Below are 27,936 nucleotides of genomic sequence, written 5' to 3'. Positions count from 1 at the left end.
GTGTAGGAACTGGACACTGTCCCCCTCGGTCTGCACTCTTTGTATGAAGCACAGTGAGAACATGGATCACATGTTTCTGCACTGCCTTTTTGCTTCACAGATTTGGCATTTCCTCCTAAATATTTTTGAGATCTCCACTTGCTTCCCAAGACAGATTGAAGATTGGATGGCTGAAGCTCTTCATGGTTGGACCCTCCCTAAGAAAACAAGGTTTATCTGGTGTTGTGCCTCTAGAGCTCTCCTTTGGCATATTTGGCTCGAAAGAAACTATCGGGTTTTTGAAGATAAGTCCAATACTTTTGATCTCTTTTGTAGGAATATACAGCACACTACCTCTTGGTGGTGCATCAATTATAGTAAATTCTTTTGTAATTACAACCTATCCATGTTCATGCACAACTGGATAGCGGTTGTTTAGTTTTTTAGGTGGGGTTTCCTCTACCCCAGCCTTTAGTCTGTCTTCCTTTTTTGATATATCCAAAGAAAGTTTCTTATCTAAAAAAAAGAATATATCCTTGCTTCCTGTGAAGTTGGAAGGGTTGGGAATCGATGGTTTTCGCCTTTAAGAACACAGCTCTGTTAACAAAGTGGCTATGGCGGTTTACACAGGAAGATAATGCTCTATAGAGGAGAGTCACAGCTAGCATTTATGGTGTTGATAAGTATGGTTGGATGTCGAAAGCTCCCAAAGGAAAGGCTAGGGGGAGACCTTAGTTTGATATTGCCAAAAATGTGGACTCTTTTAAAGAAACGGTGGTCTTTAAAGTGAGTCGAGGAACTAGACTTAGCTTTTGGCTGGATAAATGGGCGGGCATCTTGCCTCTTGCACACGATTTTCCGGATATGTTTGCCCTTTCTTTAAAGCAGAATGCATCTATTTTTTAGTGTTGGCATAAGGAGGGGTTTGTTTGATAGAGAAGTTGAGCAATGGATGAGGCTGGTGCAGAGGCTCTGTTGTTTTCGGAGAGGATGTTGTTTTCGGAGAGGATGATGATAAGATTGTGTGGAACCTCGAGGGGGATGGGCTTTTCTCTACGAAATCAGCATTTTTGAATCTTGTGGATACCAATGTCAATTCGCTTCAGTCTCCTCTAATTAATTTTATTTGGAAAGATGCCATCCCGAAGAAAGTGAAGGTTTTCTTATGGTCGTTAGCTTACCAAGCTTTGAACACTTATGAGAGGCTCCAAAAGAAATGCCAAGGTTGGTCGATTTCCCCTTCTGGTTGCTGTTTGTGTTTGAGAGAAGCAGAATCACTGACCACTTGTTTCTTCACTGTCCTTTTACTAAGAAAGCTGAGATGGTTTTGTTTGATATTTTTGGGCTCTTGGGTTGCTTACCTAGAAGCATTGAAGATTGGCTGCTTGAATGTTTTTATGGATGGCATCTTAAAGGAAAGGTCTATTTTTTGTGGAGGTGAGGTTTCAGATCGTTGCTTTAGAACATTTGGTTGGAAAGGAATCTCCGCTCTTTCGATGACACGTCTAAGTCTTTTGATTCTTTTTGTAATAGTGTACAAATCACAGCCTCTTGGTGGTGCCATAGAAATACTAAATTCTTTTGTAACTACAGCCTCTATATGATCTTACAAGATTGGAGAGCCTTGTTGTTCTAGTTTCTCTTTTGGGGGGGTCTTCTCGTCCCTTGTCCTTAGGCTGTTTTTGGCTTCTTTTTCTTTCAATGAATTGTTTCTTTATCAAAAAACTTAGCAATTCAGGTTTTCTCAGCACAGAAAATAGATGTTTGGCTCCTTGCCTCACCACAGTTTGCTAGGTCTTCTCACTTGAACAAAATAAGCAAACTTTTTCAATTGAAGAGTTCTCTCTCAATCAACTTTGGGATAACATTTTAGCCCTGATGGCCATTTGGACCCTTAAAGCTAACTCCTTTTGAAAAATTAGAAGTACACTTTTTCTATTTTATTTACCAATTGTAGAGTTTTCATGTGACTTCTTGCTCCTTTGTACACATTTTCTACACTAGTTGGCACTCTCGTGGCTAGACAAGACATTAGACAATTTTTAAAGGTATAATGTCTTCTAGTTCCATTGGATGCCTTTTAGCTAAGCTCAAATATTTTGGTATAGAGTTTGGGCACTTTTTAACAGCAGTTAGATTTTGTGTCTAAGTTCAGGTTCATAGTTGGATTAGGACATTTTTCAGATTGATCTAGGTGTTTTGTTGGTTGAATTTTGCGTGATATATCAGTCGGTTCATGGATAATTTTTTTTGTATTGAGAAGATATTAATTTTACACTAATTCATATTAAAGTAAAAATATTACCTGCGGCAATTTTTGGCTCCTCACCCGCCTTCCACGCTTTCTGACTTTGAGCAAGTTTTTCTGGCTCCAACCATTTCTTGAGGTGCTCTAACAGCTTGCCTCCCAATGTGACATTAAACCAACTGGCCAAAAGTTCAAGAAGGCGAGCCAGACCTTGAAGAAGTGGCATGCTAAGATTTTTGGTGTGTGCCAAGTTTACTAGAATAGGTCTAAGGCTACCTTGCAGCAAATCTTTGGGCATCCTTTGCTGATTAATAACCTGTACAAAAGTGGGGTAAATCCTAAAACAAGAGTATGTATGTGCACGTATATATACATATGTATATTACAACTGTAGCCCATAAAAAATAACCACTGCAAGTAAAGGTCTATATTACCCTGTTGTATAATTAATTTTCATTAACCCATTCATTCTTTATTGGTGACTATCAAAAGTTTGAACTTTTTTTTCTTGATAACTGGGAGTCGGAGCTTTACTCCCCTATATCCAGGGGCATCCGCGCCTGCCCCAAAGCCCGAACCCAGATGATATCAAGGGTTTTTTATATTAAGCTCACCCGAAGGTTCGAATTTGAGACCTCTAAATCAGTATGACCAAGAAACCTCTTGGCAAAGGGCTACCACATGGGTCTAAAATCTCTAAGACAAAATCCTAGAGATAGTGCAATCAAATTCTCATGATAACAGCATATGTTAAAATAATAATAATAATAAATAAATAAATAAATCTCTAAGACAAAATCCTAGATACATGTAATTCAAAATTCTCATTCGGCAATCACATCCTGCAAATAGATAAATAAATAAAAAAGCAATGGCATATAATAGCAATTTGGCTCAAAATGGTAGCAAATATAATACAATATAAAAGGATCAGCAAATATTGCATAATTTTAGACTCATCCCAAATAAACGTTGGAAAGGTCAAAAAGGCATATCAACATATCTCAACCTCGTTTATAGTGGGTAAAAAGGGAATCACATAAAAAATTAAAAATAGCTACGCAAAAAATTTTAAATTGTCATATTTGCAAACTATTATTTTAGATTAGCAAATATGGCAACCAATTTTGCAACCCATTATAATTTCTCATAAATAAATAATCTAAATTAACTTTTAAGTTGTAAAAATTAATTTTAAAAAGGAAAAAGTGTTCCCCAAAAAGATTACCAAGTGAAATTCTTGCCAACATGGAGATTAGAATTCACTTGTATTTATCAGAATCTAACCTACACGCAATGATGATAAAAGAAAACAAACTAGATTGACATTACAAGTGAAAAACGAAACCTGTCTTAACCCCTCCTTTGCAACAGCAACTACTTCTGGAGTCCGACATGTTAATGACTTGAAAAACATTGAGATGATCTTTGCACGCAACTCAGAATGATTGGGTGTTTTAAAATCTGCCCATGCCATGGTGGTGCACAGTAACTCAATGCAAGCTGTTCGGAGCTTGTTCAATGATGTGGCTATTTTGGGGTTCATGAACTTTACAACCCATACAGTCTCATCTGCCTCAGCTATTTGCAAAGCTTCTTGCAGAAAGTTGACCAACTCCTGAGTCAACTTTAGAAGAGGCGGCCTTAATGCCAAACAGAAATTCAAGGCTGTGACAGTTCCAACCTGTACATCAAAGCAAGTTAACATACAAACAAAGTGAACTATTTAAATAACAAAAAGCAATTCAATACCTGCTGATCAATAGTCTTCAGCCGAAGTGGTCGCAATAAGAGAGGCTGAAGCAAAGGTTGATGCAGAGGTTCAAGCAACTCAGACACCTCACTACCAGTCCTACTGGCCAAAAGAGCTAAACATGACTGCACATTCTTTCTCACGATAGTTGATGAATTGGGATTAAACAACTCAGAAGCAAGAATATCTACTACCCCATGAAAGCTTTGTCTGCGCGGTTCACTATTTGCTTCATCAACATTATTCACAACACGAAGAACCTGATTGAGTACTTGGCTAGTCTCCTCTTGCTCCTTACTAGCATAAATTGGCAGCCTTTTCAGAACATATACCAGGCCTCGCACAATTCTTACTTGGAAAAGACACAGAGTCTCAACAGTAACCTTTCCAACCAAAGCACCAAGTCCCATAATACCACCCATCTGGGCTTGCCATGTGCTGCCATAACAACAATGCAAAAGCCGTGGCAAGAGTTGCTCAAAAACTGGAATACGGACACTTGGAGGTGGTGAATATACAGGGCTCTTTGATGGACTGGAAACAATCATTGGGGTGCTGGGCCCTCTTGTCATCATCACATCAGTTTGTTTTGCACGAGCAAGGAAAAGAAGAATTTCAGAGAACAAATTTAGAGCATTCAGAGCAGCTTTTGCATGGACCCTGTTTTCATCCGCCAGCACCTCAACCAAGGCATCCAAAAAAATGAGAGGGTCTAACTCTTTGAGGTTACAACAAGCACTACTTCTTAATCTGGAATTGGCACTGACGTTTGGAGGAAGCAAAGTACTCCCAAGTGAAGCAGATGCAACTGGAGAATTGTTTAGAGAAGAATCAATATGGAATAGTATAGCAAAATGGCGGCATACATTGAGAACAAAATCATCCTTTGGCTCGTGGAGATCCTCCTCTGAACCAGCAGCAATAATGGTCATCAATAGAATTTTGAAAACAGATTTCTCAGCCATAAGTTGGGTTTTTGTCTTTACACCCAAATCAGCCTGCAAAAAATTATTTCTCATTGAAGCTGACAGATACTACAGTAATCGGCTTTAAGGCAGTTCGTCCCAATCTAGGTAGCAAAGCACAATTATTCCGACAAATAAAAAAAAAGAAAGATTAATATTAACAATCAGAATGTCAATGTTCCTTGGTTAAACCAAGAGGTCCCTCTGCTGCTTTGCCATTGGATTATTGTTCGAAGCTATGAACTTATGGAATTCCAGTAGCCCCAAGAAGGTCAATGTTCTTACATGGATTCTTCTGTTTGGGAAGGTTAATACAGCTGAAGTTATGGAATTCCAGTGGCCCCCAAGACCATATACAGAATAGTGTAAATGTTCAACTATATTAATATTTCTTCAATATTGCACAGCATTTGGAATTGAATCTTTTTGAATTCTATGAAACAAATTCTAGAACCACCATTTACTTTTAACGAAGGAACCTCAGGAATTAGTCCTATATTCAACATGCTGGTGACGCAACCACATTAAATTCAAAATGCAGACAATAATGTCAGAACAAAATGAGCAAACATAATACCGGCTCTCTATCACATTGGTAATGTATTGATAAATCTGAGACAAAGTACAAAGATAGAAAAATGTTTTTCATAGAAAAGCAGAAGAAAATGAAGTTGAAGAATATAAAAGTGACACAAACCAATAAACTAACCTTTCCCTCGGGAGTCTCAGACCTTCGCAAAGAGGAATCAACAGGAGAAACTAGTAAAGTTGACAATTGTCTGGGTGTATGGCCATCATCAGCCACATTTCCAGGCAAATTAAGCTGAGAAGATAAACAGACCCGAAGAAATTTCAAAGCTTGTTTTCTGTAGAAAGAATCAACACCACCAGTTTTATTCATTACAGTTGATACAGCAAGATTAATGCATCTATCCAATGGCACCAAAAAGGGAGTAGATGGCTCAAAGGTAAGAATTAAACGAAGCCCGTGTTCTGGATTCTCCTTGCATTCTAGTGCAAGTGGCTCTTTCAGAAAACGTCTATTGCGACCACCTAACTTTCCGAGAACTTGCAAAGCTTTTGCACCCCAAGGATAGGGTATTGGCCTCAAATGAGACCATAAGGCTAAAATCACTTCAGACATCACATTTGCCATACTCGGTTCTAGGAAGTCAGGATTTAAACTATCGACCCAGAACTCGAGGGTTCGCAAACCTAGACTAACTAAGTCGTCACTTCCTTTAAGACACAAAACAAGAGGCTTCATCAAACGTGGAAGGTGAGGTAATAATGAGCTTAAGCGTGCAGGCAATGTGAGACATAATTCCAACAACAGATCCCTCATATCTTCCCCAGTTGGACCATCAAACATGGTCAGTAACATGTTAAGGCAAGGTTGTAGCAAAGGAATCAGATCACGTAGTAAAAGTTCAAATTTACACCCTGCCAATGCCCGAAACATGATGCGAAGAAGTTGCATGTACCCAAGCGGTCTTTCAACTTCAGTAGCACTTCTTACACAAACTTCCATTATGACAGTCACATGAGGCTGTAAAATACGCTCAAAATCTGATGGTGCTTTAGCAACAGCACCAAATACAAAACGAAAGAGATGCAAGACCAATTTTGCCCCCTGTGAATCTGGGTGCTTCAAAACATCAAGTTTACTGCTGACAAGAAAATTAACCAAAACATCCGCAAATGGCCTATATACTTTAGGTGTTTGCAAAAATGTTGAAAACAGATGGACCAGCTGTGTGTTGGTGATCATGCAGTCAAAAAGTTCAGGCATACACAATGAAAACATGTCCATCAGATCCCGAGGTTCCATTACAGTCAATATCTGGGAGAAAAGATGAAGCATTTCTACTTCTTCATCCTTTTCCTTGAAAAGTGTTAAGCAATGAACACCACTTTTCAGGACACCAGAGGCTTTACACACCTACCCAGACCAAAATTATAGTTAGATTTGAATCATGCCAACAAAATACACACACACACACATATCCGTCCTCAATTATATGATACCTCGTCCTCTCTCATTCCCTTGAATGCTTGAGGCGTTGCCAAATTTGATGATGGTGAAACAAGCATCTGTGGATGTGTTCCATTTGGAGATGGCGAAGCCTTAACCATAAATCAACAGATTACATAACCAACAAACAGCCAAACTATAACCACATTTTTAGAATTAAGGAAACACCTGAGGTCGGGGTAAATGTGCATGAGTGATGCTCCATATGATCGTCTTCATTCCTAACAGAAAACAGAGCCAAAACAAATTAGTCTAATAAAATAGCATCCAGCAGTACAAGATGAAAGGTGAAGAAACATGCTATCTTTGGAACACAAAAATCAGAAGTCTCTCAACATGCTGATTTCAAAATACTAATCCAAACAAAATGATAATCACTGAAGAGGATTCGTTACCCAAGATCAACGTCTTAATCAAATGCTTACAGTCATTGACTTCCTTAGAATGTTCCACAGGGACCTGCAAATTTAAAACTGCCTGCAAGAATATGGTAGTTAGAGGGAATAACATACAACAGAACTCTGGAAAATACATATGGAAGTATCAAAATAGCAATAAAGAACATGTTGCATTGTCTAAATCATAAATTTTGATAATATATCCAAAAGTCTGCAGACATTAAAGGTAACTCAATAAACTAACCAACATCATTAAACACCAACATCATTATTTGTCATCTGTATGGAATTTGAGCTCTTATATGTCGATTCCATTCACTTATTTTCCCCCTCCCCTTTTTCCATTTTTTATTCGCTTTCATCATTCCCTGATCGTTCTAGCCACAACTCCCATAACAAATTGATATTTAAACAAAAATCACTACTTCTAAGTTTGACTGGTTTGCTATAACATGGGCTTATTTGTTATTAAGGATTTGATTAATTACAAAGAAACTCAGAGCACTTTTTAGTTGAGCCGGTTAGGCAAGCAATTATTTGAAGTTTTCATAAGGAAACGAAAGGATTCATGTAGATAGGCTTAAAGTGTAGTTCATAAGTAGTGGTCAAGATCAAATATGAGCATTTTCCAGTAATAAAATGGAAATAAAACAGAGGATGCTCAAAAGAATCACGACAGTGACATATCAAACAAAATTTATAACAAAAAGGTAGTCCAGTAAAGTCATAAAAGCAACCTGCACAGGGAGCTCAAGCTTTGACCTCATATTTGCACGATCTTTTCCCTCCTCACCTTCCTCCAATAACTGTAAAACATTATGGAAAAATAAATAAATAAAAACTCAATAAGAACATTCGGAACATAAAATGTAGATCCACATATAATCATGGCTTTTCAGGTTATTAAGAAAGAGTAGTGATGTATATAATGATTTACTTAATTATTAATAACTTAGTGGCTTTCTTTTGGGAGACTTATATAGATCACGGATTAAAAAAACAGCATTTTACAGATCAACAAGTAACCAATGTGGCAATTGTGGTACCTGAGGAATGGTATGCTTGAACGTACTAAACTTCCCAACAAAAGCATCCAAAATACGCCCCTACACCAAATAAGCTTATCATATTAAACATAAAATTCACTGCTTGTGTTTTACTAATAGAGAGGGCAATCAACCAACGTATGATTATTTCAGACCAAGAGAATTCGTGCTTCATCCATAGAAGTTTGGTCAACACCCTTCTCAAAGATTGGCTCCACCTAAATCCACAAAATCCATTTTATTCAAGCATGCCAGTATATGTAAAATGGGAAAGAGAAGTTTAAATCATTGGAATTAAAGGAGTTAGACGCACCAAGTTCAGCATCAATCGTGCACAAGTAGTATGAATGCTAAGTGATAGTGAGGCATCATGCATATTACTTGAGAACAAGTAGATAATCCGTGATAGCTGCAGACGTTACATAGCATGTATCAGATGATGAAAGGCAGCAGATTGCTGCAGAAACCAAGCTAACAAGGCACGATGTTTTTTTTTTTTTCCTGAATGAGATACGAACTTTTGATTGATAAATAGGAACAAAATTTGTTCAAAACATAAAGCATTAAGACCAAGGGCATATAAAAGCCTCTCAATTCATACAAATCATGTTGGGAGAATAATTAGCAAATAAATTGGAAATAGCACACCATTGGAAAGCCTTAAACTTGGCAGTGGTGAAATAATCTAGGGAAGACCACCTTTTTCCTTTGAACACCCTTTGGTTCCTTCCAAACCAAACTTCATAAACAATCTAGGGAAGTCTTAAAGGCACGATGTAATTTTAAAAAGAGGAAAACAAATGGCCAACTTTTCATTGAAATTTTTTTTTTTCAAAAAAAAAATCATTGAAAATGTGAAATGTTACACTAGAAACATATAACATCCCTTTAGAAAAGTATTAGACGCCCCTAAGAACCCAAAAAGGAAACAAGATAGATTGAAACAAACATAAGTTGAAATGCTTGACAAGCATTAAGCCTCCAAAAACAGGCAAAGAACAAAATTCCCTCCAAAAAAGGCCATCTGACTTCAAAAAAACAAAGGAACTCTTTCTGACCAATCCTCTAAGGAAGCTTTAACAAATGAGACCCATATATTCTTTGCTTTGATAGGGAGAAAAAATGCTAAATACTCAGCAACTCCAAAATTTCCATTGGAAGAGCTATCGTTGCGACCTGTAAACGAATAGGCACAGAAAACTGCAAGGAAATCTTCAGAAAGACTACGAAACCGAAAGCCCAATCGTACTCCCAAGCCCTTTTAACCAGAAGCACACTTTGCTGACTGCACACTTCAGTTTTCTTCCCGATAATAGAGACTTCACTTTTCTCCCCGATAATAGACAGCAAATAGACAAGGATTTAACTAAAAAACACCAGCTTCAAATACAAGGAGGGAGGGGCTTAGGAAAACCTGAAAACACTTGGGCACTCGTACTCCAATAAGAAGACCAATCTCCATTCTGAAAAAAGATCTCCAACAAAATGCCGCAACCTCCCAACACCATTATTCCATTTGGACCTTTAAACATCTTTTTACTCTCTTCTCTCCTTTTTTTTCACCTCAACAAACACCCTTTCAAACCATAGGGTCGTCTTCCAACCAAAGCTATCAAATCATTACTTTCTTTTCAATTTTCTTATGACTTGACATAGGTAACAAACTAAATCCAGACTTTCTTAAAAACTCTAAGCCTCCAATTCCAAGTGACTTCTTCAAGATGTCACTCCCCATCTTCTGAAAACGTCATTTTAAATGCAGGAGAGCGATCGTTTAAAGTATAGTAGCATAAGCTTACAGTGCGAAAGGATATAAATGACAAAAAGATACACTTTTTCATTCTTAAACGTAGGTTCAGGACAAGACAGTCAGGAAAATTCATATCTATAGATATAGTCCTTATTTAAACTTTCACGACCCAACTATTGCAAGAAAACTAAAATTAACAAGGTAAACTTGGAACATTTGTGCATTAGCACTAAAATGCACAATGGATATACCTGAGATAGGGTAAGATCCCCCCTGACATGATGCACAATTTCTGCCAGTAAACTATAGGCTAATGGTCTTAATGTCTCATAGCATGCCCGACCAGTTCCCACTAGAACCCTAAAAAGGTGGAACGATAATATAACAAAATATAAGTTAAATAATAGCAAAGCTCAGCATTAGGATGTGTATAGGACAAGCATATTACTTCTCTTCCAACAGTGTATCAATCAAAGGAAATAAGCCCCTCTTATACTCTGTTCCAAGAACATGTTTCAGGGCTACTAACAATTCCTGCATTGAACAACCTTAAGCTTAGTTCTCAGATTTTCTTTTCGACCAACTGACTAAGTTGGAAAAGAAACCCAGGATAATAAAGGACAAAAGTTCTCACTTTCCGAATTGACACGGAATCTGAACATGTAACCAGCAAATTCACAATACTCTTACAAATACTTTCTTCGTGTGGCCTGATATAATCAGCAGAACTCCTCAGCAAATATGTTAAAAAAGAAACTGTCTGCAATCACAGAGACATGAGATAAGTACGTTGTTACTATACTTCCTGATTGACTGCTGTGGTTAATGTACAGCCAGATTGACTACTGTGGTCAGTGGAACTTTACTTCCTGATTGACTAATCTAATGGTATGCATAGCTTATGATAAAAGACAGATATTCAACTCTAGACCATAATTCTTTGATGCAATATGAATACAAAGTAAATCACTAATAATATCAGGTATATATGATCTTCAAAAACATATAATATCCATTGTAGCCATACTTCATTAAGGACGAAAGATTCTACTGATATAAGCTCAACAACATCAAGAGAACGTACACCATGGCCCATAAAGAGTATCTGAGGATAATATTAACATGTCATACATAAATATGCATGCATAGCAGGGACATGTCACGCAACTGTGAAGATAAATTAATGGAAAATTGAAAGATAAGATAAATGAACTCACTAAATCAATCACAATGAACGTGTAAAGAGGCTAGTCGTGAAATTTAGTTTTAACGTACAATGGCAACCAATTTAAGATCCAAAAAGAAAAAACAAAAACAAAGAGTATCGGTATACAGCATACCTTAACCTGCGCACCCTTCAGTTCAATGAAATGAGTCTTCAAAAAGGGAGGAACCTTTTCAGGTCCCGGAACAGAAATAGCAGAAACCATCAGAGGCAACAAGACAGGGATATTTGTTTGAACAAGCCGACTATACAGTTGGAAGAGAAACATGACAACAAGTGGACTCTCCGTTACTATCTTAAATGAACGGGTACTAGGATTAAGCTGCACAGTCCCCGTGTAGCCGGTAGTAATTGTCTGGTCCGTTGAAGTGGATACATCCATGGGCTTTATATCTTCGCCACCGGCAGCCGAATTTTCAAAGAAATGGCTTACGGTCAACTTAAAGTTCTGGTAAATTTTGCACACAAAGTCCAGGAATGGCTGCACTTCATTTTCTAGAGTTGGTCTAAAATTTCTGAGGAGATCAAATATTATGCGGATACAAATTAAGCCGTTCTCCTCGTTATCTGTGGTAAGCACTTGCATGGCGACCTTTAACAGGTCCTGCACGAAAGGTCTTAAAACTTCACTGTGAGGAAGACGATTAAGGATCTCCACCACGATGTTCCGAAGTTTGTGTTCATGATTGTCAGTATATTGAGGCTTTGTAATCTGAACTAGGATTATAGAGAACGCCCGAAAGTAGCATTTCAGAAAATTTAAGTACTCGGGAGTATGAGCAATCTCCAGGCTATCTCGAACTTCCGTTGCCATCTGAAGCCTTGTCTGAATACCTGCTCGCAAACAAATATTTCAGAACAGAAAAAAGATTCTTACAGGTAGCTCAGTTCGGTCGCGGAGGAACAAAAAGAAAAAGCGACAGCAATACAGAACTTGTAAACTTCAAAAAGAAAATGAAACTCAAGAACTTTGCATACTCCATAGCTTTAAACTCAAGTGCTCTAGTTTCTCAAAACTAAACGGAGAAAAAGCAGCTATGTTTGCTCGCGCACAGAGAAATTGAGAGAGAGAGAGAGAGTACTGAGTTCAGGCTCGACGAGTTGGCGGGAATGCAGCTCGAAATTCTGAATGGGACTCATGGCGACCTGGAAGTAGCGAAAACCCTAAAAAGAGAAGAAGCACAGAAATTGTAGACCGTTTAACGACTATATGTTCAGAGCGTTTGGCAGTTCCTCAGCTTCTTCCTCTTCCTCATGCTCGTAATAGGCTTTGCAGCGTCTTCATCGACTAGCAAAACAAGAAATGAGAGAATCGTGCGACTTCTGTGCAGGAATTGTCCAATGAATTCGATTTCCTCTCTGATTCTTAGGGCTCAGTGATGTTTGTTGCGCAGAAGTTGTAAAATTTTCCAGTCGAATTTGCGTTTCCCGGGTAGACTTCGACTTCGATCCCTCCCGAGAGTCCCTCCTCAGTCCTCCCTCGCGTCCCGGAAATTCGGAATCAACAATCACTTGGGAAATTATAGTCGGTCCTCGTAATCTTACGAAAGGGCTGGAACTAACTGAGCTACCGGCCCATGGGTTTTACATGAGCCCATAGCCCATTGGTATTGAAACCGTTCCACTGTCCTTTGTACATTGACTCTTTTTTTTTAGCCGCTTTGTACATTAACTTGAGTAAACTACTTTTTTTTTTTACTTTAAAAATTTAAATGTATAGTTATATTAATAATATTAAAAAATATATTGATAAATATATATATATATACTATTTCATGTTATAAAATTATTTTATTTTTTTATTAAAAATTAAAATATCTAAAACATAATATTTTTTAGATGTAATACAAAATATATTATAAATTATAAATATATATTCTAAAATATTAAATACAACTATATTTTTTTATTAAATCTTACGTTTTCAGATCATGAAATAAAGAACTAAATGCATCGTATTCTTTAATGGATAGCTTTTTAAATATTTAGACTTTGTGATATTATTTTGTTTTTAGTTTTATGGATACTTTTTAAGTTAAATTCCAATTGACAAAAAAAGGTTAAATTCCAATTGACCTTAGAATATGGGTTTTTTTTTTTTTTTTTTGCATTTTATGGAGGAGGGGTGGATTCACAAAACTTTGCAAACCCAGTCAGCATATACTCCTAAAAAAAAGGTGAGAAACGACCGATGTGTATAAGTATTTTTTTTATAAGTAATTACTATTAACTGAATATATGTCTTAATCTTGGATATTTAAGCATCGTCTTTTAGTTTTGATTATTTTTTTAATACAACTACTAATGTAGTGACTCGAACTCACAATATTTTAATCGAAATTAAACTAAGCTCTAGTTGACTTAATTTGATTCTTAATGTTGTGAGAGTTTCAATTATGTCCCTAAATATGTGTTCTATATCCCATCAAATTATTAACAATAACAAAATATAAAAATAATTAATGATGTGTGAATTTAAAAATAATTTTTCCTTCGGTTTGTAGATTGTTGGTGTTTTAACTGTTTAATAGGTCAATTTTAAATTCCAATTAATTACTACATACTAAGTTTATATTGAACAAATTTTATATGATATAAAAACAACAAATTTTAAATTTTATGAGCAAATAACGTGTTCACTAAATAAACTTGATTTTATCGGATTGGGTTTGAACATTCTATTTTTTGGATAATAATAATAAAATGTAGTAGTGTAAGGTTAAATCACCATTTTATGAATTGATTTTAATGTTATTTTTATAAGAGCGAGCAGTGGGACCCGGGAAGGAAGGGGCGTGGAGGCTGGAGAGGAGACGAGTCCTAATCTAACACAACCCGCTGGAACTAACGGAATTAAGATGGTTTAACCACCCTTGTCAACTTCAATCCAACAAAATTCCAGTGAAGTGGACGCGAAGTAAACGAACAAAAATTCCCTAATCAATTTCATTAACCTCCTCCATTTTCAGCCACTTTCCACCACCTATTTTTCCTTTAAAACCGAGAAGCAGATAGATCCCATTCATATTTGTCACAGTCGTCGTCAAATATTCCAAATTTAATTAATTTCCCCCGTGTACTCTCTGCGGTTTCAGCGCCGGCGCCATGGACGGAGAACACGGCGACGGGCGGCTGGTAGTGAGGGGTAGGGCGGAGATCGACACCAGAGCGCCGTTCAAGTCTGTCAAAGAAGCAGTCATGTTGTTCGGAGAAAGAGTTTTGGTTGGGGAAATTTATGCCAATAAAATCAAACAAGTACGTTTTTCTTAACCCTTACTTCCCCAATTCTATATTTATCCCTTTATTATTATTATTTTTTGTTTGAGTTCAACTATATTTATACTTCGCTCCACAATATTTTTTCCTTCATTTCAAATAGCCAGTCAATTATCACAATTGATTAACAATGGTAATTATCACGTATATTCTGATCTGGATGTAATTAAGTTTGAATCCCTCAACTCCACATTTGTAAAAAATTATTATCTATATATTTCAACTAGTTAAGATATATGTCTCATATCAACAAAAAGTCATGGATTCGAATCTTCACCACACATATTGTTATAAAAAAACGATTTGAAATAATTACATTAACTAGAACGTATTTTAAACCTAGCACATTGAAGAAGGGAAGAAAACTTAATTAAGAGATGAGGGGTGGAACAATACATTGGGACAACCATAAATCAATGACGACTCTAAGGCGATAATATATTAAATAGACTTTTATCATCTAGCTAATTGGATCATTAGAAGTATTTAAGTGCTCATTCGTATCTCGTGAACACGTAACTGCTAATTGACAAACGAAAAATATATAAATTAATGAGTTATAAGATTTTCAATGAGCGAAAAAATAAGTTAAATGCTGCCTTGTTTCATAATTATTATTTAATAGTTTTTTTATCGTATATTCGGACAGATATCTTCAGAAAATGAAGCGGGACAATCACAAACAAGAGTGGGAGCCTTAAGAGAGGAGCTGGAAGGAACAAAGCAAAGCCTAGAGAAAGCCAAAGAAGAGAACGGGCTACTGGCCTTCTACGTCCAGTCTTTGACGGACGAGCTCGAGCGCACCAAAATTGAGCTCCAAAAGCTCAAACCACCGCCGCACCAAAACCACCAGCTTTCGCCCGTGCCACCAATAATGCCATTGCCAATCCATCCCGACGTGGACGAAGATCTCAAGTTCGTGGAGAACGAAAAACAGAGCAGCAGCAGCACTAATAATAATAATAATAATAATAATAATGCCGAAATTAAAGGACCGACGACCATGACGACGTCGTTTCAGAAGAATAAGAGATACGTGAAATTTGCGAGCCCTCCCGAGCTGAACCGGATCATCGTTGGTAAGGCCGCCGATGAAGTGGGCGTGGCGGCACAAACACCGTCGCCTCCGGCTTCTGTTAAAAGGCCAAAGAAGAAGACGGCGGTCCCTTTGATTGGATGGCTTTTTGCTCAAAGGAAAGGAAATCGAGAAGCCTGATTATCAGTTCAGCTCATTAATTTGCCCGATCTGCTTATTTTTTGCACGCCTTTTTTTATATTTTTTACTGTCAAAATTGGTTTCTTTTAAAAAAAGTTGCTAAGTTTGGATTTTATTAGTTTTCGGTCCTAAGAACCTACGAACTCTACAAATAGAGAACAAGATGTCTACATTAGTTGAGAACTTATACGGTAAGTTTCCACAGTGAGAATAAAAGTTTCTTTGTACTATTCCAATTTTTGTTTGGTTCAATGTTTTTTTCTCCAATGTCCCAGCCTCCTTCTTGTGTATCAACCATCAGGATGACAAATGAACCATACTTCATATTACCAAAAAGTTTGACCGAATAAAAATAAAGACACGTCAAATAATCAGTTATATATTAACAAGTTGAGTCCTTAGACCATGAAATAACAATTGAATCAAATAAAACCTAGGTTGGATCATTGCAACTTTGAGCTAATAATTATCAATTAAAATACTAAACTTACCTCGTATACACTTCATACTTCATTAGAGTTGTTAATTAGTTAAATGAAATAGCGTGCATGTAACGATAAATTCGGAAAGCTTAAGTTAAAGCACATGGAATCTTTTGCTCTTATACCATCTTAAATATTATTACATTACTAATGAAAATATATTAAGAAATAGGGAAAAAAAACATAACAACATATATGATATGATAATGAGAATCTCTTATAACATACAATTAATATGAAAATTAATGATTTTTTAAATGGTAATATCAATATTACATATTTTTCGAATACTAGTGAAAAGCATGTGAAATAGTATTTGAAATTAAATGGAGTATATTGGACGATTCTGTAATATCCGTTTTATATATATATATATATATATTTCTTTTGAGAATATCATGCAATCTCATATCTATTCAAATAATTAATTTTCAAACAAAATCAAACTGAAATGTGTTCTAAAAAACACAAACACAGAAATGCTTAATCATGCATAGCATAGTGACTTAATAATGCCATTGAAAACAATAGCAAAAGGTTAATAAATTTATTATTTTTTAAATAAATGGTCGGTAAGTCGGCCGAACAGCATGCAATGCACGGCCGAAGGTTAGAGAAACGACACAGAACCAATTAAATATAAATATAGTGGTAAATTAATTAATTAATTAAAAAAATATATATATATATTTATTTTTTTTTGCAAAGGAATTAAAATAATTGTTTTATAAAAAAAATAACAATAATAATTACTGATTTTTGCACATGAAGCCATGTGACGTCTAAATGGTACAAAATATTCGAAGAAAGAAACCCATTTATGCACTGCATGAGAAAATGGCTTGTACACCATGCGTGGCTCGGACGGATCGGCTCGGCTTCTGCCAAAAGCTAGCTTGATAGCCAACATTTTTTTAAAATTATAATTAAAAACTTAATTGATACTGCTTTTTATTTAAAAAATAAAAAAACATGTCTATATTTTACTAAACGTCTGAAAAATGTTTTTCAGATCCTATTCGAAATCTGGAAACTCACGTTTCAGTTTCATATATTTTAAATTTTAGTTGAGACTTTAAAAATAGATAAATTATAATGGATGATAATATAATTAGTTGCCCTATTTACAAATTTTTCATACAAAAAATAATTTATATCGTGACAACTTTGTTTCTCTTGGCTATAAATGATATTTCATTTTTCTATATATATCACATGCGTAATAAACTATATTACTAATATTATAATTTTTATATAATCGATCAAATTTAATATATCAATATAAAACATATCGCTAATGCATATTTTTCATATTATTTATAAAAAGTCTGATATATCAATAAAAGTATATATAATGGATATACAGTATCATTAGTATATATTTGTATTTTACATTTGTGTTATTTTTTTTGTAAAATGTTTTATTGTGGGACAATTTTTACAATTATTTATGATAAATCTATTATCATCACGCATGATCCTTAAAAATATATACTTTTAATAAAATTATAAGAAGAGAAGAGATAAAACAAGGTATGGTATTGGGACGAAAACCGTATAATTTGATTTTTTTTATAATTAATATGCATATATTTAAAGATAGAAGAAGTATACATATATAGATAATGATCTAAGAGCATAAAATTAAGAAATATAATAGCTAAATTAATTAAAATTTTATTATTGACTAAAAGGTGGAAGGTTCAAATATCCACTATTCACATGTTGTTCACCTAAAAAAACTAGTTGTTTATTCACAATTTTTTTTTTGTTAATTTGAACATAATTCAACTAGTTAAAATAAATAAAAATAAAAGGATAAAAAAAAATAAAAACAGATTATATAATTTTTTAATTATTCATGTGACATTTTCCACTCGTTTCTTTTTGTTTGAATACAACATCACAAATTTTATTAGTTAAAAATGGCATAATAAATGCATTATGCGTATTTTATTATTTTGCTACCCGCAAGACATGGGTCGTTTTTAATTTGTATTTATTTTCATCCATTTGTATTGATAGCAGAATTCCCGTGAGATGCTGAAATTCAGGCCCTGAAATAAATCGGCAGTACATGCATACACTTTTGCTTCTTCATCGAGAGTATATGCATGTGTATATTTTTTAAAATTTGGGTCAAAACTTAAAATAAATGAAAATTCTTAATTATACTTCATTTACTTGACCGACCCTGAAATGATGGGTTATTGTAATTGCAGCGCGCTTTTTCAATAGTTCATTTAAATATTATGAGATTTATTGTTTGGAATTTTGCGGCAATTTGTCATTGAACTGACCATATGAGGACCCCAAAGCACCAAAATTCAACTGAATAATAACAAAGGAGTGCGAAATTTTGGAAATTAAAGAATGGTAGAAGTCGAGTTGGCTCAGCACGTTATGGGACAAAAACAAATCACCAAAAATCTCCCATCCTTTAAATGCCTCCATGATTGTATGTTTGCCAAACACCACATTCCACTTGGAAATTCCAGCCCAACTAGAGTACAATACAAATTTTCATCATACGTTTTTTACTAAAATATAAATAAGCTCACCATATTGGAGATGATAGTCACACCTAGTAAGATTTGTAAATAGTAAGAATATTACATATAAGCTAAATTAAAAAAAACACCTATAAATTTTGTCATTTATTTCAAAAATATCTGTATCATTTTTAAACATTTCAATATTACCATTGATCTCATCATGAACATTTAAAAAATACTATCATACATTATTTAATATTTTGAATGGAAAGTAGATGTGGTAGAATATGACACAACTTGACAACTATTAACGCTAAAGCTTGAAAAGAATAAATTTAGAATAAATTATGGTTTTTAAAATGGAGGTCAATGATAAAATTGAGTAGACAATTGAGAAATAAATCCGATTGCCAAATGAATAATAAAACTTTTTTGACAAAATTGAGACATATTTTCGTGATCCAATGAGATGACCAATAAAAAGAGAAATCATGGAAGGTTCATGAAGCAAGCTTCTAAGTTAATTGTTGCATTTTCAAATTTTGACACACCTACTTTTTGTTCAGGATACATTACTCTGAACACATATCGCTAATCATTTTGGTTAAAAAATAAAGTAACTTTTTAAGATATTAAAATCCTTACCTCATGAAATGGAGAATTAAAATTTTCGACCTTGTATTCGCGCAGTAAAACCAGGCTGATCTATATAATATAATTTAAATATATGGTATCAAACCACATGTGAATGTTCCAGCCCAGCCCAACCAGCCAGCCAATGCCTCTCTCCGTCCAACCCCAAAACAAATCATAAAATTTTGCCCCTATGCCATATGGATTGTTCATTTTCCATATAAATAAAAACCAACCCCAACCCCAACCCCAACTTCCCATTTTAATTTTGGTTCAACGAACCAGTTCAGTAAATCAAGCCAATGGAAAAAGGCCGAAGAATCCCGAGAAAGATGAAGGCCAATAATCCCTGCATCCCAAAGCTCAGAGGCGACGCCACGAAGAACAAGCCCCCTTCGCCGATGGGCCTGCTCGAGCGCCTCCGGGAGGCCCTGTTCCGCTTCATCATGCTCTGTGCTCTCTCCAAGGCCTCAAATAATGGTAGTCCCGCCTTCCCAGACGACGCCGTTGCGCGGCGGCGGCAGTACTCGTACTCGAATGCCGCCGACCACCACCACAGCGAGGCCGTCGCCGACTGCATCGAGTTCATCAAGAAGAACGCGTATTCCGACGACGACGCCGCGAGCGACAACGGTAGATTGATGGATGCCGGCGCCGACATGGCCGGTTGGGTAAAAATTTCGAGTAATTAACCGGTGGCGGTATGGGCTTATATTTCAGATACTTGGGTTTTCGAAATTATGTAATTTGGTAAGGAGTGAAAATGGGGTTTGGTTTTTTAGATAGATATTGGGGAAATAGAGAGGACTTGTAAATTTGTGTGTAAGAACTAAGAAATTCCACGAGAATTGTGCAGATTTCTGTGTGTACTGTTTTTTCCTTCTGTTATTTTCTTGTCACTCTTTTGGCAAAACAAGAATTGGCACCAAATATGACTGTTGGTCACACGAAAATCAATCAATTGGCCCTTTTTTTTTTACCCAAGACCGACTGACGGACTGAGTTCTCTCCGGCAAGATCTTTTTACGTCTTTACAATTTTTACTTGTCGTCAAAGTGTCTCAAGGCCATCTCACTATGACCATCTCACTCGTAATTTGCCTCTTTGATGATCAATTTTTTTTTTTTTTTTGTCTTTGAAAATTAAATTTAGAAACAATCCGTTCACTCTGTTATGTATTTTTAATAACCATTTTCAAATTTTGAAAACTAAAAAGATAAAAATATTATTTTTATTTTTTGAAAATTGGATGATACTTCAACTATGTTTTTAAAATAGGTGAAAAACTTATCCATAAAATTGTAAAGAAACAAGCATAAATTTTAAACACAAATGAACAAAAAAACAAACGGATACAAATCACCAAGGGTAGATTTTTAGCATTTACGACACTTTTATCAATCAAATGTTTTTATCTATAATTGAACGAATAAAAACAAAGCAATAAAAAATCAATAAAATGACGATGTAAGGTTAACTCAACTAATTTAGATACCTATTTCCAACTAAAAAGTAATGGGTTCGAATTTTCAACTCCCACGTTGATGTATTATAACATATTTAATACGGAGAAAATGATTTTTAAAAAAAAAGAAAGAAAAGTATAAAAAAGAGATAGGTGGGCTTAACTCTGGCCCACAATCAACAACTCGGGTCAATAGTTGAGCCACGAGAGCCCAATAAAAGATCCCATGTCCAGATGGTAGGCGTTCCCCTATCTTTCTTCCCGCTCCCATTTTAGGCGGTTGAAGACGTTGGCGGTTAGGGCATGGAAACTGTTCAGAGTTAGCACCAATTTCGGGGAGAAGATCACCATATTTGGGAGCTAAGGCAAAATTGTCATCAATGGGAGGTTAGTATAGTGATTTTATCTTATCATTCGACAATTTTCTGGTCTCGAATGAACGTCTTTAAACAATAATTGTTTCAGGGGCGCAATCCGAAAGAGAGGAGAAAGTCTCTTTGGAGCTAACCGAAGAAATCCTTCAGAGCATGGAAGTCGGCATGACATTCAGAGACTATGTACTTCCACTCAATTCTCCATCTCATTACTGAATTTCACTAACATTTAATTCTACAATCTATTGTGGCTAAAGATTGCTAATGGATATGTGTTGATGCGTTTGAAAGTTTAGTGCTTAGAAAATGAAATAGCTGACGATACTCCTCTATTTCTTAATCTTTTTCTCCTTTTTTTTTTCCCGCCTTAAAATATTGGGAGTGATTGAGTGCTTTGAATACTGTTGAGCCACTTGGTGCGGTCTTGCCGGCAGTGAAAGAATAGGAGGCGTAAAATTGGAAGGAAGAATTATTTATGCTGTCCAATTATAAGAAATCTTAAGTTTAGTCAATCTAACTGACTAGGGCATTATTATGTTAAAATGTTTAATCTGGTGTTTTGGTGATATCGTAGTTTACTCTTGTAGTTCTAATTCTAATGTCGTTTTTCCCCCAATTTATTACTCTCAGAATGGTAGAATCAGTTCAATGGATTTTCATAGGACTTCAAGCTATCTGGTGACTGCAAGTGATGATGAATCCATCCGTCTTTATGATGTTGCAAGTGCAACGTATGTTTCTCTTTAATCACTTCAATCCACATTGTTTTCTGCAACTTCTTGTGCTCTACTCATGTACTACTCAGCTGGTGTTCTATTCTAGTTCCTACCATCTTATTGTTTTGGGGGGTTTTTGTGGTTCCAGATGTTTGAAAACAATTAACAGCAAAAAGTATGGGGTTGACTTGGTTTGCTTTACTTCTCATCCGACAACAGTGATATATTCTTCAAAAAATGGATGGGATGGTAATGTTAATCTGAGAAAATATCTGCTCATATGCAATTTCTCTCATCTATTTTATGTTATTTATTAATTTTGTCTCCCTTAGAGTCTCTGCGACTTCTCTCCTTGAACGACAATAAGTACCTGCGGTATTTTAAAGGCCATCACGACAGGTTTGTCTCTTATTTCTTCTTCTTATTTATTTATTTATTTTTGTTGGGATCAGTATTAGTGATTTATATTTCGAGCTCATTATTATGAAATCATCTATGAATAAGAGGGATCAACTCATTTTTCCCTTTCCAGAGTTGTATCACTCAGCTTATGCGCTCGCAAAGAATGCTTTATATCTGGTTCTCTTGATCGGACTGTTTTGCTTTGGGATCAAAGGGCAGAGAAATGCCAGGTAATGCAATATGCACTAGAAGCTTAGTGTCATACCTGTCATCTCTCCCTCCACCTATCCACTCCATAAGAGAATAAATGGAATAGATATTTCATTAACTTAATTTTGAGCGTGTCCAGGGTCTTTTACGTGTACAAGGAAAGCCAGCTACAGCTTATGATGAACAAGGGCTGGTATTTGCTATTGCCTTTGGAGGTTATATAAGGATGTTTGATGCTCGCAAATATGAGAAGGTTCTAAAGATTTATAATTTTGCATGTACACACAGTCAACTTCAAGATCTGTTCCTCTGTAAATGTTTTTCTAGATGTTCTGATATGGTGAAAATTTTGGAAGTTTTTAGGGTCCTTTCGATATATTTTCTGTTGGGGAAGATGTATCTGATGCAAATGTGGTAAAGTTCAGTAATGATGGCAGACTCATGTTGTTGACGACTATGGATGGGCATATTCATGTTCTTGATTCTTTCCGAGGAACACTTGTGAGCTTTTTTTCATGTATAGATGCTTTACATTATAACTTGTATGCCCAAACTGTCTCTGATGTGCCATTGGTTTGTGTAGTTATCCACGTACAATGTGAAACCCATTTCAAGGAATTCCACATTGGAGGCATCTTTTAGCCCGGAGGGAATGTTTGTGATATCAGGTAACCATGCTTTCTACTTGTGTTTGTTGGATCAAAGCCCGAAGATATATCCATTTGTCATATGAACTTCTTGTAGAGCTACTCACTGTAATTCAATCTTTAAAAGATGACCTCTGGGATGTTTCCGTGTACGTTTATATGATCTCTTGTGAACATGCATCTATACTCTAGATGTTTCATCCATCTTGTTTTTATAGATAATATATATTAAAGTGTGACTTATCCTATTGAAAGAAGGGAGGGGCGAAAAAAGAAATTCAAAGAACAGTTTGGAACTCTTTTGGGCTCTTAACAATAGTTAACATTTTTGGTGTTCGCACATGTGGCAGGTTCAGGAGATGGCAGTGTTTATGCATGGAGCGTAAGGAGTGGAAAAGAGGTAGTGAAGTTCCTTAACTTTATTTATTATTTATTTTTTACTTTCCTTTTCCCTCTCATAATTTTCCCATCAATCAGTCTTTATGTTATATGGTGGCCCAAACACATATCACGTTGCATGATTTCACAGAACAAGTAATTGACAGAGGATTCTAATTGTCATAACACAGATCAGAATCTTGTTTTCCTCACTATCCTATCTTGATCCAATCTCAACATAAGCAGGTTGAGGATTGAAAGATTAGTTTTGGTATGGATTGTAATTGGTCATTTAATGTAAGTCTGTCACTATGCCGGCTAGCTGTATGAAGTGGGAGTATGGTCTTAGCAGTAAGTAGCAATATATCGAAGATTAGATAGATATCTTTTAAAATATATTCTTGCAAAGTCTATACTCAACGGTTCCTTCTCCATATTTCTTCTGTGTTTATGTCCCACCTAGGTTGCAAGCTGGATGAGTTCTGAAATGGAACCACCTGTCATAAAGTGGGCTCCTGGAAGTCTAATGTTTGCGACTGGATCCTCCGAACTCTCATTTTGGATACCTGATTTGTCTAAATTGGGAGCTTATGTAGACAGAAAATAGAAATCTTGTGATTTGTTAAACACCGGTGAAAATGACTTGTCTACCATCATAGTCATGGAGGAAATGACGATCTGTGTAGATAACATCCTGACTTCTTTCTCAAATCAATTGGTTCAGTGAGGGATGTACAATAGGAAGGGAGCAGCAGGTATTAACTGTAACGTTGCAAAACTGTTTTTGATGCTTAAGAAGCTGCCCATTAATCATGGCTGGAAGTGTTATTAACTTTTAAATTTCAACATATCTCAAAAGTGTAAATCAAACCTATACATGACTGTGGAATCCAAATTATTATTGGTTTAAAGCATTCAAAGGATTTTGAGTATGTAATCTAGCTAGTCTACATCCTGTCAAGGAGAATACTCTCTATCAGTACTTTGTAATGGGAAAATGTTATCATGTTTTGTATGATACAAAATTCTTTATTGATTAGGAATCAAGTGCTTAATGAAAGTTTCAGTTTCTTGGAATAATAGGTAGGGGAAAAAGGGGTGGTTGCAGAAAGAGCATGGAGGAATATAGACTGGCGAAAGTGTCAGTTGTGTGATCAAAGGAGCAGCTGAGCCAAAATGAAAGTGAGATTTTGATATTTGGAAAGGCTCCAAATTGCAAATGAAAATAAGAGGGGAAAAAAAAAAAAGAAAAGGGAAAGAAAGGCATGCGTGGGTGCATGTCATTTGCCTCATGTTACTGGTAAAGGACATTACGTACTTGAAGCCTCAAAAAGCTTTAAAGATCTTCTTCGATCCACAACTAAATTTTTACTGTACCTATCAACCATGAATAGAAGCTTTCTCTTCACTTTCTTTATTTTTCTTCTCTCCCCAAAAGACATTAGAGTCATTCGGAAGCCATAAAGTATGACAATTTGTCAAACCAAACAGAGAAACGCATCCCCGCCCAATATCTTTCTGATTGGGACCTTCTCAATGCCTCGTTTTACAAGCATCGTCCCATGGAGGAGACCCCACTAATAAATTGACTATTGAACTTTCCTTCATTTTCTTATTGCTTTTTATTTCATATGATTCTTTTTTTAAACTAAAATAAAAGCGGTTTCTTTTCCCTAATCTATGCCATATATTCTAAGGTACTCCCATGACTAGATTTGAAAGATTGGAGTTTGTTTTTCTGTAATTGCTAACAATGGACATCGACTTCAGTATAATTTAATTGGTAGCTCGTAGGATCGATCTTTCATCCCTTATTTGAATTGTAATGTTAGAAGATAATTTAGAGGGTGCAAACCAAAAATTAAAAAGAAATTGAGGAAATTAACAAAATTGAAGAGATTGGGTTGAGTAATGCTTGCATATGAGTTTAATTCACAAAAATAATAATTTTGCTTTTATATATTGAGAGGATCCTTGGTATATTTAAAGAAAATAATAGTAAAAATGATATAGATGACTTAATTCATCCATTACTCAACCATCAAAAAGAGGAAATATAATCAGATAGAAAAGGTGTAAATATAACATATACATTTAAATATAAAAATTTATATATAAAACTTGTATTTTTAAATTTGAAATGGTAGAGAAGAAGAAACAAAAAATTATTATTGAAAGAACAAGAAACCGTTAAAAAATACAATTACGTTTAACTCTTAAAAAAAATAATAAAAAATAATATGAGAAATGAGGAAAAAAAAACAAGAACGTTACCGAAATAAATATCAAAACTCTATTTTTAGAACATGCTCAACATTTCTCTCTCTTGTGTTTTACATTTGTGAGGAAACTAAAAGATGATTGTTAATTTTATTGGAGAAAGAAAATATCAACTTTGTTATCATAAAAAAGATTTATTTATAACGGGATGCAGTTGAGAGATCAAACAACAAATATCACAATTAAGATCCCAAGAAAGAGCTCTGATTGCATAAGTAACTATTTTTTTTCTTAATAATGTTTTGTGTTAGTTCTTATAATATTCTGATTTGTTCGATATCAAAGTTAAAAAAATATATATTCTCAATCTGTTTAAAATTAAAATTAAATTGAGAATTTGGAGTGTTGTTGGAAAGGAAAGGAAAAAAAAGCCCAGCCCAAGAGTGATTAGTGATGGAAAATTAAGCGCAATTTACGAAGTAGGGTTCAAACTTCAAAATATATACTCTTTATGAAAACGGCTGCATAGACATTCTCCATCTCTCATCATTTTATTCTCCTACTACTACACTTAAACTTACACTACTATACATACACTTTTCACCTTTCTCTCTCTCTTCCATTTATTCAACTTGAAATCATTGCAAAATCTTTTCCACGATACCTAAAAAAAAAAAAAGAATCTCTAATTTAATTAATTGGGTAAAAAACATATGCTTGTAAAATTTTATTACTTCAGAACAGATGTTGAGCGAACCATTTGAATGAATTTATAGGTATTTTATTCTGCGTGATTGAATTGTACTTGAATTGACTATGTAATATTTATAATATTGAATGGTAAATGAGTGGCAAAAGATTTTTTTGTGTTACTATAGTATCTATGTTTTTAAAGCTATTCGGATTTCAATTTGAGTTACTTTCAAAATATTTACACTGGAAGTTTTTCTTTATTTTTTTTAATAACGGTTGTTGCCATTGCTAGCTATTATTATATTATCTAATATTAGCTCACTTAAATACTTGTCTTATCTAATGGCTCTCCAATGTATGCTCAAATCAACATGTTTAAAGTTGCACCATCTGAGTTGTCAAATAATGAAGGTTAACTTGTAAGTTTAGTCCACAAACTTTCAAAACTGCACAACGGGTTTCTCAACTTAAAAAAGTGTCTACTAAGCATTAAAATTTTAATTTTGTATTTAGTAGGTCTCTAAAATTTAAAATGTACTATAGTAAGCCAGAAAGTTATTAGATACAAAATTTAAAGTCTATTGACCTAATTATAAACACGAAGTTCAAAAAACCTAGTAGACACAACCCTGAAAATTTAATTTAATCAATAATATAAGTGAAAACAATAATTTTTTTTTTTAAAGTTGATACTAAATTAGTATTGAGATTAAAAACGAGATACAAGTTTTAGACCCTAATTTGATTAAGTGGCATTTTTGTTATAGTTAAAAGAGAGCATGTGGGGTAAAGTATATATAATAGTTGTTATAGAAATATTTTGGGAAAGAATAAAAAAGATAGAGAAGATGAAGGGGTAGCGTGGGCCCATTTAAATGTCCACGTTCTAAGGCAAACTGGAAGCATGACCATCACACCATGGCCATCACCATGCACTGCCCATCCATCAACAACACAGACAATTCTGCTAATGTTGTCAGCCACGAATACCATGTCCCCTCCCTTCCTTTTACTTACCATCAAGATTTGTGATCACGATCAAGTGTTGAAATCTCAATCTTATGAAAAAATATTTCACCATTTTTAAATAAGTTAAAGTTTATTAATACTAATATATTGTGTCCATATTTAGCGATATTTTGTTTATATTATATAATCATTTTTTCAATTTTATGAAAATATAGATATTGAACCTGAGAAATATTAAACACGTTGAATGAAAATTTGACATTTTGGTTACCATTTGCTTTTTAATATTTGTTATAATCTCCCTCTAAGTTTAAACGCTTTCCTTCAACACCAAAAATGCTACCACCACCTGTCTCTCTCA

General features: G+C 34.9%; 3 protein-coding genes across 4 annotated transcripts in view; 2 read left to right on the top strand and 1 right to left on the bottom strand.

Moving 5' to 3' along the window:
• Positions 1-12,894, bottom strand: part of LOC111005968 (uncharacterized) — a 34,744-nt gene extending 21,850 nt beyond the window's left edge. The window contains exons 1-16 of the mRNA XM_022277690.2: positions 12,482-12,894; positions 11,515-12,233; positions 10,809-10,934; positions 10,623-10,708; positions 10,426-10,534; positions 8,738-8,833; positions 8,580-8,642; positions 8,425-8,484; positions 8,116-8,184; positions 7,376-7,457; positions 7,149-7,201; positions 6,974-7,072; positions 5,655-6,887; positions 3,980-4,978; positions 3,576-3,911; positions 2,285-2,543 (exon numbers count right to left, since the gene is read on the bottom strand). Coding sequence (XP_022133382.1) covers positions 2,285-2,543; positions 3,576-3,911; positions 3,980-4,978; positions 5,655-6,887; positions 6,974-7,072; positions 7,149-7,201; positions 7,376-7,457; positions 8,116-8,184; positions 8,425-8,484; positions 8,580-8,642; positions 8,738-8,833; positions 10,426-10,534; positions 10,623-10,708; positions 10,809-10,934; positions 11,515-12,233; positions 12,482-12,539 — 4,447 coding nt within the window. The 5' untranslated portion in view covers positions 12,540-12,894. The remainder of the gene's footprint in view (positions 1-2,284; positions 2,544-3,575; positions 3,912-3,979; positions 4,979-5,654; positions 6,888-6,973; positions 7,073-7,148; positions 7,202-7,375; positions 7,458-8,115; positions 8,185-8,424; positions 8,485-8,579; positions 8,643-8,737; positions 8,834-10,425; positions 10,535-10,622; positions 10,709-10,808; positions 10,935-11,514; positions 12,234-12,481) is intronic.
• A 1,496-nt stretch (positions 12,895-14,390) lies between these two features.
• On the top strand, positions 14,391-16,271 carry LOC111005829 (WEB family protein (DUF827)). Its single transcript, XM_022277466.2, has 2 exons — positions 14,391-14,654; positions 15,325-16,271. The coding sequence occupies exons 1-2, from the start codon at positions 14,505-14,507 to the stop codon at positions 15,889-15,891; spliced, it is 717 nt and encodes a 238-aa protein (XP_022133158.1). The 5' UTR covers positions 14,391-14,504; the 3' UTR covers positions 15,892-16,271.
• A 4,938-nt stretch (positions 16,272-21,209) lies between these two features.
• On the top strand, positions 21,210-24,607 carry LOC111005947 (Transducin/WD40 repeat-like superfamily protein). 2 transcript variants are annotated; one of them, XM_022277654.2, is made up of 11 exons: positions 21,210-21,353; positions 21,432-21,523; positions 21,971-22,071; positions 22,205-22,305; positions 22,389-22,455; positions 22,589-22,688; positions 22,808-22,921; positions 23,032-23,169; positions 23,252-23,336; positions 23,666-23,715; positions 24,157-24,607. In XM_022277654.2, exons 1-11 carry the CDS (start codon positions 21,347-21,349, stop codon positions 24,298-24,300), a joined length of 999 nt encoding a protein of 332 aa, XP_022133346.1. In that variant the 5' UTR covers positions 21,210-21,346; the 3' UTR covers positions 24,301-24,607. The 2 variants fall into 2 exon arrangements, with proteins under 2 accessions (XP_022133346.1, XP_022133347.1); XM_022277655.2 differs by having other exon boundaries at positions 23,885-24,295.
• The last annotated feature ends 3,329 nt before the right edge of the window (positions 24,608-27,936 follow it).

This window comes from Momordica charantia, assembly GCF_013281855.1.
Source record: "Momordica charantia cultivar OHB3-1 chromosome 1 unlocalized genomic scaffold, Mcharantia_2.0 BLBB01000001.1, whole genome shotgun sequence".
NCBI classification, from domain to species: domain Eukaryota; kingdom Viridiplantae; phylum Streptophyta; class Magnoliopsida; order Cucurbitales; family Cucurbitaceae; genus Momordica; species Momordica charantia.
The sequence above is the reverse complement of the archived record's forward strand: the minus strand, read 5'-3'. Positions and strand labels throughout refer to the sequence as shown.

Excerpts from the sequence above, each read along its gene's own strand:
- LOC111005947 (XM_022277654.2), top strand. Across the intron at positions 23,337-23,665 it reads GGGAATGTTTGTGATATCAG|GTTCAGGAGATGGCAGTGTT; the intron begins GTAACCATGCTT and ends CACATGTGGCAG. Across the intron at positions 23,716-24,156 it reads GCGTAAGGAGTGGAAAAGAG|GTTGCAAGCTGGATGAGTTC; the intron begins GTAGTGAAGTTC and ends TGTCCCACCTAG.
- LOC111005829 (XM_022277466.2), top strand. The coding sequence starts at position 14,505 with ATGGACGGAGAACACGGCGACGGGCGGCTGGTAGTGAGGGGTAGGGCG. Across the intron at positions 14,655-15,324 it reads ATGCCAATAAAATCAAACAA|ATATCTTCAGAAAATGAAGC; the intron begins GTACGTTTTTCT and ends ATATTCGGACAG.